This window comes from Apodemus sylvaticus, chromosome 2 (assembly GCF_947179515.1).
Source record: "Apodemus sylvaticus chromosome 2, mApoSyl1.1, whole genome shotgun sequence".
In the NCBI taxonomy this organism is placed as follows: Eukaryota; Metazoa; Chordata; class Mammalia; order Rodentia; family Muridae; genus Apodemus; species Apodemus sylvaticus.
This window is the reverse complement of record NC_067473.1, coordinates 115248834-115265921: the sequence shown is the minus strand read 5'-3', so window position 1 is coordinate 115265921 and position 17088 is coordinate 115248834. Positions and strand designations below refer to the sequence as shown.

The 17088-nt window shown below is 41.2% G+C and overlaps 1 protein-coding gene across 6 annotated transcripts in view; it reads left to right on the top strand.

Annotated features, from left to right (window-relative positions):
- Exoc6b (exocyst complex component 6B) overlaps positions 1-17088 on the top strand; it is a 521360-nt gene that overhangs the window by 195911 nt on the left and 308361 nt on the right. For all 6 annotated transcript variants that reach the window (XM_052174154.1, XM_052174153.1, XM_052174155.1 and 3 more), the window contains exon 8: positions 10831-10899. In XM_052174154.1, coding sequence (XP_052030114.1) covers positions 10831-10899 — 69 coding nt within the window. The remainder of the gene's footprint in view (positions 1-10830; positions 10900-17088) is intronic.

The following is a 17088-nucleotide window of genomic DNA, read 5'->3' as shown; positions in this document are numbered from 1 at the left end:
ACATTTATCAGGTTAGATAAGCTTGTTTATGGATTTTTGTTTTTGACACAAGAATTTGAGATACAGTCTAGGCTGGTTTCAAACTCAAGGTCCTTCTGCCTTAGCATCCTGGGCATGCCAGGACATCCAGCCTTAACTAGCTTTGCTTAGTAAGTGTATAAAACAGAGGTGAAACAAAACTCTTTCTGGGGAGGGATGATTAGGAAAGTATTAAGTGTAACACCAGTTTAAGCTTGAGTGGCATTGCTTACTTTAAGTCAGAAATCTTTCTTTATGTGTAATAGAGTCTTCTTATGCTTGATGAGAAGATCTTCTGTCACCCATTCTCCATTCTCCTTTTACCTGAAGCAAGATCTATTAAAGAAGGAAAAGATAGCAGATAAATCAGATCCTGGTCTTTCTTGAACATTTTTATGAACAGAAATGTTGACTCTTTTCTTCATGACTGTGATATAGTCCACATTTACTCAATCTTCAAATCTTCTTGAAGAAATAGTGTCTACATAGATATAAGATATTTTTTCAGATGTTATTAATTCCATTTATACATCTGCTTTTCTTATCCTATATTCTCTTCTGTCCTTGAGTCCTTTTGGTCCTTTATAGAGTAGCTTGTGGGATGGATGTTGGGGCAGGTATCATATGTAAGTGTTATTTAACAAGTATTCTATAGACAACAGTTGGAAAACACTGACTTAGTTGAAACTGTTCTTCTCTGTATAATTGTGAAATGGTATTGCCATGCTCCTGTATTCAGTTGCTCTAACATCGCTTTTTTTTTTTTTTTTTTTTTTTTTTTTTTTTTTTTAATTTGTATTTCTTTTTTTTTTTTTTTTATTTTTTTTTATTTTTTTTTATTTGATATAATTTATTTACATTTCAAATGATTTCCCCTTTTCTAGCCCCCCCCCCACTCCCCGAAAGTCCCGTAAGCCCCCTTCTCTTCCCCTGTCCTCCCTCCCACCCCTTCCCAGTTCCCCGTTCTGGTTTTGCCAAATACTGTTTCACTGAGTCTTTCCAGAACCAGGGACCACTCCTGCTTTCTTCTTGTATCTCATTTGATGTGTGGATTATGTTTTGGGTATTCCAGTTTTCTAGGTTAATAACCACTTATTAGTGAGTGCATACCATGATTCACCTTTTGAGTCTGGGTTACCTCACTTAGTATGATGTTCTCTAGCTCCATCCATTTGCCTAAGAATTTCATGAATTCATTGTTTCTAATGGCTGAATAGTACTCCATTGTGTAGATATACCACATTTTTTGTATCCACTCTTCTGTTGAGGGATACCTGGGTTCTTTCCAGCATCTGGCAATTATAAATAGGGCTGCTATGAACATAGTAGAGCATGTATCCTTATTACATGGTGGGGAATCCTCTGGGTATATGCCCAGGAGTGGTATAGCAGGATCTTCTGGAAGTGAGGTGCCCAGTTTTCGGAGGAACCGCCAGACTGCTTTCCAGAGTGGTTGTACCAATTTGCAACCCCACCAGCAGTGGAGGAGTGTTCCTCTTTCTCCGCACCCTCTCCAACACCTGCTGTCTCCTGAATTTTTAATCTTAGCCATTCTGACTGGTGTAAGATGAAATCTTAGGGTTGTTTTGATTTGCATTTCCCTAATGACTAATGAAGTGGAGCATTTTTTAAGATGCTTCTCCGCCATCCGAAGTTCTTCAGGTGAGAATTCTTTGTTTAACTCTGTACCCCATTTTTTAATAGGGTTGTTCGGTTTTCTGGAGTCTAACTTCTTGAGTTCTTTATATATATTGGATATTAGCCCTCTATCTGATGTAGGATTGGTGAAGATCTTTTCCCAATTTGTTGGTTGCCGATCTGTCCTCTTGATGGTGTCCTTTGCCTTACAGAAACTCTGTAACCTTATGAGGTCCCATTTGTCAATTCTTGCTCTTAGAGCATACGCTATTGGTGTTCTGTTCAGAAACTTTCTCCCTGTACCGATGTCCTCAAGGGTCTTCCCCAGTTTCTTTTCTATTAGCTTCAGAGTGTCTGGCTTTATGTGGAGGTCCTTGATCCATTTGGATTTGAGCTTAGTACAAGGAGACAAGGATGGATCAATTCGCATTCTTCTGCATGCTGACCTCCAGTTGAACCAGCACCATTTGTTGAAAAGGCTATCTTTTTTCCATTGGATGTTTTCAGCCTCTTTGTCGAGGATCAAGTGGCCATAGGTGTGTGGGTTCATTTCTGGATCTTCAATCCTGTTCCATTGATCCTCCTGCCTGTCACTGTACCAATACCATGCAGTTTTTAACACTATTGCTCTGTAGTATTGCTTGAGGTCAGGGATACTGATTCCCCCAGATTTTCTTTTGTTGCTGAGAATAGTTTTAGCTATCCTGGGTTTTTTGTTGTTCCAGATGAATTTGATAATTGCTCTTTCTAACTCTGTGAAGAATTGAGTTGGGATTTTGATGGGTATTGCATTGAATCTGTATAGTGCTTTAGGCAAAATGGCCATTTTAACTATATTGATTCTGCCGATCCATGAGCATGGGAGGTTTTCCCATTTTTTGAGGTCTTCTTCCATTTCCTTCTTCAGAGTCTTGAAGTTCTTGCCATACAGATCTTTCGCATGTTTGGTAAGAGTCACCCCAAGATACTTTATACTGTTTGTGGCTATTGTGAAGGGGGTCATTTCCCTAATTTCTTTCTCAGCCTGCTTATCCTTTGAGTATAGGAAGGCCACTGATTTGCTTGAGTTGATTTTGTAACCTGCCACTTTGCTGAAGTTGTTTATCAGCTGTAGGAGCTCTCTAGTGGAGTTCTTTGGGTCACTTAGGTAGACGATCATGTCGTCTGCAAATAATGATAGTTTGACTTCCTCCTTTCCAATTTGTATCCCTTTGACCTCCTTATGTTGTCGAATTGCCCGAGCTAGTACCTCAAGTACAATATTGAAAAGATAAGGAGAAAGGGGGCAGCCTTGTCTGGTCCCTGATTTCAGTGGGATTGCTTCAAGTTTCTCTCCGTTTAGTTTGATGCTGGCTACCGGTTTGCTGTATATTGCTTTTACTATGTTTAGGTATGGGCCTTGAATTCCTGTTCTCTCCAAGACTTTAAGCATGAAAGGATGCTGAATTTTGTCAAATGCTTTTTCAGCATCCAATGAAATGACCATGTGGTTTTGTTCTTTGAGTTTGTTTATGTAGTGGATTGTATTGATGGATTTCCGTATATTGAACCAACCCTGCATTCCCGGGATAAAGCCTACTTGATCATGGTGGATGATCGTTTTGATGTGTTCTTGGATTCGGTTGGCAAGAATTTTGTTGAGTATTTTTGCATCGATGTTCATAAGGGAAATTGGTCTGAAGTTCTCTTTCTTTGTTGGATCTTTGTGTGGCTTTGGTATCAGCGTAATTGTGGCTTCGTAGAAGGAATTGGGTAGTGTTCCTTCTGTTTCTATTTTGTGGAATAGTTTGAAGAGTATTGGTGTTAACTCTTCTTTGAAGGTCTGGTAGAATTCTGCACTGAAACCATCTGGTCCTGTGCTTTTTTTGGTTGGAAGACTTTCTATGACTCCTTCTATTTCTTTAGGCTTTATGGGACTGTTTAGATGGTCTAGTTGGTCCTGATTTAATTTTGGTATTTGGTATCTGTCAAGGAAATTGTCCATTTCCTCCAGATTCTCCAGTTGTGTTGAGTATAGGCTCTTGTAGTAGGATCTGATGATTTTTTGGATTTCCTCAGTTTCCGTTGTTATGTCTCCCTTTTCATTTCTAAGTTTGTTAATTTGGATACTTTCTCTGTGCCCTTTGGTCAGTCTGGCTAAGGGTTTATCTATCTTGTTGATTTTCTCAAAGAACCAGCTCCTAGTTTTGTTGATTTTTTGTATGGTTCTCTTTGTTTCTACTTGATTGATTTCGGCCCTGAGTTTGATGATTTCCTGCCTTCTACTCCTCCTGGGTGAAATAGCTTCTTTTTGTTCTAGGGCTTTCAGGTGTGTCATTAAGTTGGTAATGTATGCTCTCTCCATTTTCTTTTTGGAGGCACTCAGGGCTATGAGTTTTCCTCTTAGCACTGCTTTCATTGTGTCCCATAGATTTGGGTATGTTGTGTTTTCATTTTCATTGTGTTCTAAAAAGTCTTTAATTTCTTTCTTTATTTCTTCCTTGACCAAGGTGTCATTGAGTAGAGTATTGTTCAATCTCCACGTGTTTGTGGGTTTTCTGTTGTTTCTGTTGCTATTGAAGACCACTTTTATTCCATAGTGATCAGATAGGAGGCATGGGATTAGTTCTATCTTTTTATATTTGTTGAGGTCTGTCTTGTGACCAATTATATGGTCGATTTTGGAGAAGGTACCATGAGGTGCTGAAAAAAAGGTATATTCTTTTGTTTTAGGATAGAATGTTCTATATATATCAGTTAAATCTAATTGGTCCAAAGCTTCAATTAGTTTCATTGTGTCCTTGTTTAGTTTCTGTTTTCCTGATCGGTCCATTGAGGAAAGTGCAGTGTTGAAGTCACCCACAATTATTGTGTTAGGTGCAATGTGTGCTTTGAGTTTTAATAAAGTTTCTTTTATGAAAGAGGGTGCCCTTGCATTTGGAGCATAGATGTTCAGGATTGAGAGTTCTTCTTGTTGTATTTTTCCTTTGACCAGCAAGAAGTGTCCCTCAGAGTCTCTTTTGATGACTTTGGGTTGAAAGTCAATTTTATCTGATATTAAAATGGCTACTCCAGCTTGTTTCCTGAGACCATTTGCTTGTAAAATTGTCTTCCAGCCTTTTACTCTAAGGTAGTGTTTGTCTTTGACCCTGAGGTGTGTTTCCTGTAAGCAGCAAAATGTAGGGTCCTGTTTACGTATCCAGTCAGTTAGTCTGTGTCTTTTTATTGGGGCATTGAGTCCATTGATGTTAAGAGATATTAAGGAATAGTGATTGTTACTTCCTATCATTTTTGACGTTATTTTTTAAATTTGATTGCTTAACTTATTTGGGTTTGATGAAAGGTTACTATCTTGCTTTTTTCAGGGTGGAGTTTCCCTCCTTGTATTGGTGTTGTCCTCCTATTATCCTTTTTAGGGCTGGGTTTGTGGATAGATATTGGGTGAACTTGGTTTTGTCGTGAAATATCTTAGTTTCTCCATCTATGGTGATTGAGAGTTTTGCTGGATATAGTAGTTTTGGTTGGCATTTGTGTTCTCTTAGAGTCTGCATGAGATCTGCCCAGGACCTTCTAGCCTTCATAGTCTCAGGTGAAAAGTCTGCTGTGATTCTGATAGGTCTTCCTTTATATGTTACTTGGCCTTTTTCTCTTACTGCCTTTAGTATTCTTTCTTTGTTTAGAACATTTGGTGTTTTGATTATTATGTGACGGGAAGTATTTCTGTTCTGATCCAGTCTGTTTGGAGTTCTGTAGGCTTCTTGTATATTCATGGGCATCTCTCTCTTTAGGTTAGGGAAGTTTTCTTCCATAATTTTATTGAAGATATTTGCTGGCCCTTTAAGTTGTAAATCTTCACTCTCATCTATGCCTATAATCCTTAGGTTTGGTCTTCTCATTGTGTCCTGGATTTCCTGGATATTTTGGGTTACAAGCTTTTTGCACTTTGCATTTTCTTTAACTGTTGAGTCCATGGTTTCTATGGAATCTTCAGCATCTGAGATTCTTTCTTCTATCTCTTGTATTCTGTTGTTGATATTTGCATCTCTGTCCCCTGATTTCTTCCCAAGGCTTTCTATCTCCAAAGTTGTCTCCCTTTGAGTTTTCTTAGTTGTTTCTACTTCTGATTTTAGATCCTGGATGGTTTTGCTTAGCTCCTTCCCTTGCATGTTTGTGTTTTCCTGTAATTCTTTAAGAGATTTTTGTGTTTCCTCTTTCATGAGCTCAGCCTGTTGACCAAAGTTCTCCTGTATTTCTTTAAGAGATTTTTGTATTTCGTCTTTCATGACCTCAGCCTGTTGAGCAAAGTTCTCCTGTATTTCTTTAAGTGTTTTTTGCATTTCCTCCTTGTTGGCTTTTGTATTCTCCTGGATTTCTTTCAATGATTTTTGTGTTTCCCTTGCAAGGGCTTCTAACTTTTGATCCATTTTCTCCTGAATGTCCTTCATGTGTTCCTGTACCAGCATCATGACCAGTGATTTTAAATCCAAATCTTGTTTTACTGGTGTGATGGGGTATCCAGGACTTGCTGGTAGAGGAGAATTTGGTTCAGATGTTGCCATATTGCCTTGATTTCTGTTAGTGACGTTTCTGCGTTTGCCTTTTGCCATCTAGCTCTCACTGGTGTTACTTGGTCTTGTCAGTGCTGGACTCACCAGTGCAAGCTGCCCCTTCCCCGTTGGCCTCTGGTGCACAGCTTACACTCTGCACTGCCTGTAGACAGGGTGCTGTTGTCCAGGCTGTTCAGATCCCGAAGCAGGCACCTGAAGGCTCCCGCTGGGGCCCGCAGGATTTATTGGAGCACACCGACTTCTCCCAGCTGGCCGCCCGGAAGCCCCCACTAGCCTCTTGAGGGACCTGGAGATGTGGCGGCCACCCAGGCTGATCTGAAGCGGAGAGAGTTGAGCTGGGGGCTTCTGCCTGAGGCCTTGCCCCAGATTGTGTCTGTGGACCAGGTGGAACCCGTGTGCACCCCCAGGGAGCTCCGAAGGTGAATGTTGCTGTGACCTCCCCTGTGCTCCGCTCACTCCGCTGGGCAGCCGATTTCCCCAACCGGGCTGGCGCACACTAGGTTAGCCTTGTCGCCTGGGCCCTGAGTCCAGGCAAACGCCTGGGAGGCCAAGGTCCGAGCAAAGTTCCCCTAGGGCTATGTCTGTTATTTGGGTCCGCCAGGTGACCCGGATGGCGGGCGCGAAAGCACCGGGAGAGTCTGTTGTGCTAATAACCTCCTGGGCTGGTTGACACACAGATGGCCCGCCAAGCCGCCCAGTTCTTGGGGTCAGTCCTGTGCCTTTTGGGGCCTAGACCCCCGTTTTGTTAGCCTCAGGCTACGCTTGTTAGCAGTCTCTGCCCTCCCGAGCACTCTGGCTCCTGTAGGCAAAATGGCGGCGCGTGCACCGGCCGGGGCAAAAAAAACTCCTGGCTGGGTTGGCGCCCCGATGGCCACTCGAACAGCCCAGGGCCTGGGTGCAGGCCAACGCCCGTCTGGCTCAGACCCCTGCGGTGTTGGGCCTAGGATTATGTTTGTGTACCTCAGTCTGACCGATCTCTGAAGCCCGGGATCAAGATGGCGGTGAGTCTCTCCTGACTGGCGGGCAGCCGAGTTCTGAAGTGGCTTCCGTGCAGCGAAAGGCTCCGCAGAACCGCAGTTGCTTGCCGCCCGGCTGGTCAGCGAAGGTCAGTGGTCGTGGGCGCAGGGCCTAACTGGACCCTGTGTCGCCTTGGTTCCACTGCTGATGGCCCTTCAGCTGGAGCAGCCACTGCTACCGCCGCCGCCGCCGCCGCCGCCGCCGCCCTAACATCGCTTTTAATAGCTATGTTTCTTTCTTAATTTATATGGCATTCTCTGGGGGCACATTTCATAACTACAACATCTATAATCTTACCATGGTTGCTTTTTGTGAAAATCCTAAGTGTTTGGATGGTGGGAAGCATTTCCTGCTCCTAGAACTGTGCAGGCAGTTAGACAGCTGCTGTCCTTGGTGTTGAAGTGATTTCATGTGAGTTCTTAGCATTAGACACAAAGCAGGGCTGTGTCCTGTGTATTGTTTGTGGTCACTGCTGGTATCTTCCTAGGTCTATTTGAATTTCTAGAAAAGTACAGACTCCAGGGTCTTAATGTCTTGAGTTCCTGACTGCCAGGCACAGGAAATGTTTAACTATTTTAATCATGTTTTGTAGCCCTAAAGAAAGCCTTTATAATAGGAAATGACAGGGTCCCACCACAAAGTTATCTCTTATCAGTTCCAGTCTCCGTGGATAATGATTTGTCAAATTTGGACATGTGTAAAATGCAAGGGCCCTGTTATTTACTTTGGAAAGGAAAAATTAGATGAAGCTGATAAAAGAGTCATGGCTTTTGTTAGGAGACAGAAACCATTAGAGGCAGTCATTGTTAGCTTAGGAAAGTATTCTTGGACCCCTCCCTGATGGAACCTAAATCTGCCTGAATCATTCTTTGCAACTCCAGGGGAGGGAGGCAAAGAAAGTGGGGGAGGAAGAACCTATGAACCCTGCCCTGCTAGAACAGCTTAGAGGGCAGGCAAGTTGCTGCTAGTGCACCAGGCAGTTGCTTGTCCCAGAGCTCTCTTCCACCAGTGTTTTAGATTTTGGAAACCACATTCCATCTTGCAGAAGGGTGACATTCCTTCATGCAGTGCTTGTTGCTCTTCCCCTCTTGCCTTCTGTAGATGTAAGTGATTCTTTTTCATTAGTAGAAGCAGAGAAAACACATCCAGCTCAAAGCAACATGAGTCAGTGCATACTTGACATGCCTCTATCCTCACAGTGCTCTCTGACTCTTCACAGTGCTCACTCCCAGTGTGCTCTCAGAGGGGAGCAGGGGGGAAAAGGCTTTCTAAATACTGGGCTGTTTGTGGAGGGAGGGAGATCTAGCATGCGGGAGCCTCTTTTTGTTCCTTTACTTTTGCCTCGCTCTCTGGAGCCTTCCAAACAGACAGGTATGAATGTACTTATGAGAATTTCTGTATGTTAGTTTCAGGACCAAGAAATAACAGACCAAATACCCATAGTTCAGGACACTATAAACAGTCAGAAAAGAGATTTGCTACAGATGACAGGAAAGAATTTCGCCACCTTGAATGAGGTGCCTTTTAGAAAATGTGAGTGGAGATAGACCAATTCTAAGCATTAGCAACAATGCCCTTATAAGGCCTGCAAGCTAATTCTCCTCAGCTCTCTAGGGAAATGCCCTTTACTATTGCTGTTCACTCAGGAAGGATAGCTCCATGATAAGTCAGTGGGCCAAGGGCTGTGCCTGAGAATGGCGTCCAGTAGGCTCCTTTTTTGAGAGAAACTGGCTCTGTGACAAAGTAAACCTAAATAAACAAAGTGTATGAAGAACCTGTGAAACAAGGCTGTGGCAGAATTTGCTGCTCAAAATTAGTCAAGAAAAATTCTCATCCCTTTATATATATCACAAGTAACTACACTGTTCTAAATAAACAATTTCATTTCTTGTATATATCCATTTTTACCCTATGTGTTTTCTTTATCTTTTTTCATGTGAATACATTATTTTTATGTAGTTTAAATTTTGTTATAAATCTTAATTTTTTTCTTTTGATGTTGTGTTTACCTAGTGTTTAGCTCTTTTTTTCCCCCCTTGGCAAGATAAATTTCCTTAAAGTTTCCTTGCAGCCATTATACAGAGGTGAGTGGTCATTCACTTGAAATAAGAGACCCCATGGCAGAGTCTTTAGGCTATCTGTTTTGCTTCAGAGGCCTCTTCCTAAATATGAGATACCTAAGATTTGCCTGTGAAGCCCAGCAGAAGGTAGAGTGCCAGGTAACCAGCCAGTGAGCACTGCAGCGTGCTGTATAGATCAATGCCATTTCGTTATGAGAAATGTCTTGGTTAGAGAAGTCGCACCCTGAAGAAAAGATAGTGTTTGCTTTAGGAAAGAAAGGGAACCAGCCCTGCATCGTGAGCCAGCCCAACTCAGCCTAGATGTGTGTGCTCTTTTTTTGTGCTGGTGATCATATAGTTATCATTGCGACAGGAAGAACCAGCCAGGTCATTTTTGTAATCACTTATGGACTTTTTCCCTTTCCCTCCCTTTTCATTTCATTTTGTTTAGCATGCATTTTCATGTCCCTTTTTATTCTTGTTGAATTTGTGTATGACAAATGACAGTTTCCTTCTTAGTTGAGGAACTGTAGATCACAGTTTGCTCTGACTGCTTCCTTGTCAGGCCACCAACAAACTCTGAATCCTGAGAGTTGATTTCTCACTCGATTCTTTTTATTTTAATGTGTATCACTTTGTCAACATATCATTCCTTATTCACGTTAAAATCTTTGAGTAACTTCTTGGTTTGGCTTTACTATATGTCACCTCCTTTTTAATAAAGTGTCCCCTCCTTTCTGTGTTATTTCTATATTTTGATGAAAAAGACTTAAGGATTTTAATACTTGTTCCCTTTAATAGCTGTCTGGCCATTTTAAAACACCCATTTTGTGTAGCAAGTTTGGCTTTGACCATTGAAACTTGGCTTTATGTAAACTCTGTGCACTTTGGGAGAATTGGGCGACTAAAGTCACAGCCCCTTCTTTGCACTTTCCCTGGCGGCCCTGGCTCACAGGTGTCCTGAAGGTAGAGACAGAAGGCTTCCCTTCTCTTCTCTGTGGAGCCCTGCCACCTAGACTCTATCAGCACTCCCTCCCTCTCCCTCTCCTTCTCCCTCTCCCCCCACTCCAGAATTTCATGTACCTAAAAATGACCTTGAACTCATGATCCTCCTGCCTCCTCCTAAGTACTAAGATTACAAGTATGTTTCCTACTTGGGAACCTGACTTTTTAAAAAAGGTTTATTTATTTTTTTATTTATATGTATGTATGTGTATCTCTGTATGTATGTGTGTCAACTGTGTATGGGTACTCATGGAGGCCAGAAGAGGGTGTTGTTTATCCTGGAACTGTAGTTACTGGTGGTTGTGAGTTCTATTATGAAGGTGTTGGGAATTAAATTCAGGTCTTCTGAAAGAACAGCAAGCACTCTTAATTGGGGAGCCATCTTTTCAGCCTGAGAATATGATTCTTTTGTTTATTTTGAATTTTCCACTTAAAATATAGAGTTGGGTTGGAAAATAAATCACTGCTTGAGTAGTAAAAATAAAGTTAATTCAATTTTCCCCATAATAACTTTATGTGATATTTTTGTAATTGTATGTTTCTAGGTACCTGGGGCTCAGGACTTGGTGGATTTCTCTCCTGTGTATCGGTGTCTACACATATATTCTGTCCTGGTGAGTCTTTATCTGATCAGCCAAATAAAGATATGTATTAAATCCCAAATTCTGAGTTGTTGTTGTTGTTGTTGTTACTTTATTTTTGACCAAAGTTTTCTTTAATGAGTATTAACTAATTCTTCTGCCTCTGCTTGACTCATGTTTATATTTGCCTTGTAAAATTCAAACATAGCTGATGAGATTTCAGAGTCATCAGCAGATTGTTAGGTTATAAGTAGAAATGTATTCAGATTTCTCTGTTTCAAATCTAACATTTAACCTAGAACAACCTGCATTTATACATTTATAGAATTTATGAAAAGTATTTACACTTTTTGACAGTCATCCCTTTTGTTCTGCAAAGCACTGATAAAAGAAATTTGCTAAAAGGGCAGTAATGTGGTGTTCATAGACTGCACAGTTGATGCTGACAGTGTAGGATATTGCAAACATCCTCCAGTTTGTCTTCGTACTGCGAACTCTGTTTAGTGTTTTTAGAAATGAACATCTTTAATTTTGAGATAATCATGCCTATTAGTTTTTAACTTATAGGTCATAATATTTGAACTTTCTTAAAAAATAACCCTAAAATTAGCCTTAACAAACACAAAACAAGCAACTATTCTCCCAACCTCAGACCAACTTCCTCCAAAGCCTCCCCAGCATTTTGTGACAGATGTTATCTGTTTATAGTTTTTAATACTTATCTAATTTATCTCATGTGTGAAATGAATTGGGATATGAATGGATGTCTGTGTGAGGGTGTCTATGTATGCTGTAAACCATTGCTGTGCACCAGGGTGGTAGTGCATCTTCAGGATGATGGCAACATGGCAGTGCTGTATTACCACTACGTGCTGCTGTTTATAAGCTTTGTTAAGTTTATATGAAAACAATAAATTTGCCTCAAGTGAGAATTCTAACAGACCAGCAAAATCATTTACTTGCATATTTATAGCCTGTGTGTGTTAGGGTGGTTGAGCATCACACTTACGTATGTATGAAATGGGAAAATAATTTCCTGCTTAGTGTAGTCATTGACAGTGAAATGATGCCAACTCAGTCCTTGGCAAATGATTGACATTTAATAAATGGGAATTGTTTGGTGAGATGTTGTCATTTGCTGATCCATACATAGATTTTTCAGAAGCATGCACTGTGGAGTATAGACATGTATTCAGGAGGTCTAGTTTCATATTATGAAACAAATTGTCCATTAAAATTTATTTTTTAATTTACAATAAATATATAGGGTTAACTTTTTCAAAAACTACATTCTATTGGTTTAGGAATGACAGAAAACTATCTAATTGGAATAGAGTTCTATGCATTAGTATTTGAAGTATGAAATATTTGATACTCACAAGTTTTCTATAACAATGTTTAAACCATGTTTACCTGGCCTGCACAGATTTTAGGACCATTCATAGTGTTGCCAAGGTTTGGAATTTCACAGCTGATGATAGGTGTTTTGTAATATATGCTTATAATTTACATATTTCTAGTCCAGACTTATGGGGATTCTGAGTAAAAGCTAACATCAATTTTACAAAAGGATGCTAACAGTACACGTAACTTGGTGCTGAATTATAGACCCGAGGATGGATTCTTGCCACTTGTAAAGCTATGTTAATGTCAGATTTGCACATTACTTCACGGTTAAAGTACAGCTTCTCACAGTATTAACGAGCATATTTAAAAATGTTTAGTCAGCATAAGTATTATAATGTTCTCATTTTTCTAATATAGTAAACATTAATCTTAGGTCTTGAGCAAAAGAGAATTTGGGAACTGAAGAATGTAGAGTAAGAACATCAACTATAGAGCATCAATTCCTTCTATTCTTATAGTATCTTTGTTTCTTAATTTGGATCAATCCAGATTTTATCTTCTGCCTTCTCACTTTTCTGAGTGTATTCTGCTGGACCTTACCTTACTGATCATTTCTGTCTCTCAGCCTCTTAATCTCATTTTCCCCTTTTATAGCATGGTTTTCTTCCTCTCTGCCAGTCTTTCTTTCTTTCTTTCTCTCTCTTTCCTTTCCTTTTCCTTTTCCTTTTCCTTTTCCTTTTCCTTTCCTTTCCTTTCCTTTCCTTTTCCTGCCCTGCCCTGCCCTGCCCTGTCCTGCCCTGCCCCGCCCCGCCCCGCCCCGCCCCTCCCTCCCTCCCTCCCTTCCTTCTTCTCTCTCTCTCTCTCTCTCTCTCTCTCTAATTTATAATATACCTTTGTCAGCATTAAAGCTGGGCAGATATCTACTCTTTATGCTCTTAGAGTTTACTTTCCTATTAATAACTTACGAGTTACTGCTTACTAGGTTCCATCTGGGCTGCTCTTAACTCCAGTTGGCTAGTCCTCATGGCCGTGATTATAAGATTCTTATCCAGTGGTGTCTTCTCCTCTCTCCACTTTCCTTTTTCTCATGTTCTCCTCACACCCCAAACCCAGGAACCCCAAACCCTTCCTATGTCTCTTCTGCCCAGTTACTGGCTGTGGCATCTTTATTTAACCACTCGCTGCCTATTTTGGTGTTTGTCAGCTCATCTTCTTAGTGCCCTTCACTATTCCCACAGCTCTACTTGTGCCACTGCTCTGTTTCTTGTTGTTAGAAAGTGCATGTTTTAGAACTGGGCATGGGCTCGGCAGTGGAGTACATGCTTAGCATTGTGTGAGGATCTCGGTTCCATCTCCCCTAATGATAACATCAACAAGCAAACAAACCAGGAAAACCACTGCACTCAACTGTATGAGGATTTCCACAGGTAGTACAAACTTAGTATCAATGTTTCTCTCACACTTCACTGGCCCTAAAGACTTCTGAAATTTCAATGGTTTTGAAGCCATATTTTTCTTTTTCTCATTACTAGTTAGAAAGCCACAGTCTTGTTGGGTTTTCCTGAGTACCATATCTCGACCTGTAGATGTTGTGAATATAATTGAATTTTATTATCATAAGGCCATTGCCTCCATTTACATATTTATCATAGCTGGATAGCAATCTCCTTATTTTCCCTAACCTAACAGTGAAAACGGTATTCCGTCTACCATCAGGGAGCTCAGTCATTTACCTCCTGCAGTGTATCACATGGACTCCCTGCTTCATTTACTGACCATCTATCTTGTAAGACACTGAAATGTTGAAGAACAAAACCAATCATGGCTCTTTAGAGGTCTTCCTCATTTCCTGTTACTTACCATCTTGCCTTTAGATTCTGTAGCATGCTTGTCCCTTCTGCACATCAACCCTTCTACCTCAGTCACCATTTTCATTTCATGGCATTTTAAAAATTCTGTTTCACTTTAATTCCCCATTTCTTATTTTATACCTGTCTTCAGCAAACTTTCCTAAGACTGCAGACTGAGCTGAATAGATCTGTTATCTACATTTATGTAGGGCCTGGTGTGTATCTCTGTGTTTATTGTACCAATCATCATAGTCTAGTGGATTCTTCATCAGTAGGGCAGGTACAATGTTAATTCAGTCTGGTGTTTTCTTTGTTTTTTTTTTCCTTCTTTGTTTTTTGCCTTACCAATTAATATTAGAAGTATATAATAGTCAGTATTTGTTTATGATTGGAAGAGATAACCACCCTTCTTTTGACCCTTAAGCAAATCCAATATTTTCATCTCAGGACCTGCTTGCTATTCAGTGCCAGGGCAGGGACTTACATAGTGGGGGGGGGGGCAGTTATATTGGTGTTCAACGGAAGGATCATAGCACAAGTAACAAAAAGTTCTAATATTTTGTCATTTACAATAGTGTTTATCTGAACTTTTGGCCTGGAGCATAACAAGGCACACTTTGAATAAACATGGCAATATTTATTATTTTTAGTGAAACCGACCTTCCATTCACCCCCCTTTATGGCTGTGCTGCTTATAAATTCCCAAAGGATTATTTGAAAAATCCTACTTATATCTGCCAGCCTTATCAGTAGGGCAGAAGTTCATGTATTGTAACAGGAGGTCAGATTTCGGTCATGGTCTTATAGATGGGGCCAAGCACCTGTAAATTCTTCCTTTGGTGACTGAAGTGAAGTACAATATCAAACAGGCAGTGAGACTTTTCTAGGAAGTGCTGAACTTTGACAGGAAGGACAAAGTTTGGTGGGTGGAGGGGAGGGAAGAAAGTGAACAAGGGTCAGATAATGTGGAGACTTGCGCCGTGATGTAATCACACAATGGAGTGTGTGGGAGAAAAGGGAGATGCATTGTGTACAATTGTTTAAACAATTGATATGGTTCAAAGCTTCAATTTACAACTTACAAGCATATAGCTTAGACATCGGCAGGTGAGAAAATAAAATGTCATAGTCATCAGAGAAAAAACATTTTTTTTAAAGGAAAAAACAGACTCAAAGTTCTCCTATTAAGGAAGTGATGGATAATAGTGGGGGTTCTTGTACATTGTGCATTGTTCCTGTAAAGATGGATGGACTGTCTGTCTAGTGAATACACAAATGAGTCTGCCTTGCATATTTTGTGAAACCTTTATTGACCCAAGGTTATCTGCCGTGTTTATGGGTTGCAGCCTTTAAATCAACTTCAGTTCAGATAGGATTTGCATATACTTTAAGATCTTTTATATACTGAAGCATCTTTCTAAGTCATCTTGTGGTTAACTATGCTAACCCATCTTATGCACAGCATATAACAAGACGCTTGGCTATTATGGGTACACAGTAGAGCAAGCCTGTGAATAAAACCAGACCCTCTATTTCTTGGGTTTTACTTATAATCTTCCTTCCTAGTGGCATTGTAGTCTCCAGTTATCTATATTATATTATCTTTAACAATTTAAATTCCCATATTAAAAATGTTGACAAAATATACACCATTGATTTATATATTTTTTATGTATGTGTGTTATAATAAAAACTGTTCTGTCTAGATTTCTGACATCTTTAGTTAGCAATTTTAGCAGTAATCCAGATGTTTACTAATGCACACACCAACTCTTTAGTGTTACATGAATCTTAAGAAATGCAGTTCTGTTCTTCTGTAGTAAAAGACTGAAGAGAAGTAGAGGAAAGAGTGGAGTATCTCTCCATATTAGAACAGAGGCAGCAATATGCTGAGTACACATCTGTGCCCTGAATTGCTAATGACAGGTCTACTTGAGTACCCAGTGTGTTAAGGCCCCTGAGAGCATCTTGCCATCTTGGTTTTTCTGTTTTAGAAGCCTTGCCTGGTCTAAATGTAAAACATATTTCAAAAGGAATCTGTTACCTTGTCATAAATCTCTATTCCCCAGGCAGCCTTTCTGTCTGACAAGCTGATGACCTGCCTTTTTCTCAATAATGGTATCCTCTGCAACTAAGCTGATAGCTGTGTTCTGACCACGTGTATTAGAAAGATCCAGCACAGAAAATGTTAAGTTTCAGCACATTCTCTGTCTTGTCTGTCTCTGTCTCCCTCTCCTCCATCCCTCTCCCTCTCCCCCATCCCTCTCCCTCTCCCCCATCCCTCTCCCCCTCCTCTCCACTCCTCCTCCCTCCCCCTGCCCCTCCCTCCCCCTGTCCCTCCCTCCCCCTGCCCCTCCCTCCCCCTTCTCCTCCACTTCCCTCCCCCTCCCTCCCCATTCTCCTCCACTTCCCTCCTCCTCTCCCCTTCCACTCCCCCTTTCTCCTCCCCTTACCTCCCCCTCTCCCCCTCCCTCCCCCTTCTCCTCCCCTTCCCTCATCCTTTCCCCTTCCCCTCCCCCTTTCTCCTCCCCTTACCTCCCCATCTCCCCTCCCTCCCCTTCTCCCCTTCCCTCCTCCTCTCCCCTTCTCCTCCCCCTTCTCCTTCCCTTCCTTTTCCCTTCCCCCGCCCCCTCCCATCCCCTCCCCCTTCCCCCTCCCCTCCTTCTTCCTTCCCTCTCCTCCCCTTCCTCCCCCTCCCCTCCCCTCCCTCTCCCCCTACTCTCCCCTCCCCCTCCTTCTCCCTCTCTCTTTTCCTCTCAGTTGTAGTTAGAAGTGATTCAGCATCAGGCTTAGCATTGATCCCATTTCTCCCCCGTGGTAGCCAAGAGAGAGTGGGGTGGAGAGGAACCTTTTTGGAACATGCTTCTCCTACTTTTTTCTTCTCCACCAGGGGTCAAGATAGTATGTAGCCTCCCAATATTAATCTGCAGATTTATCCTGGCATGGCCTCCAATGGTAGCTGGGGAAAAATGACGAGAACCATGATCTTAGAGCAACAGGTAACATGATGGAAAGAATCTGGAAC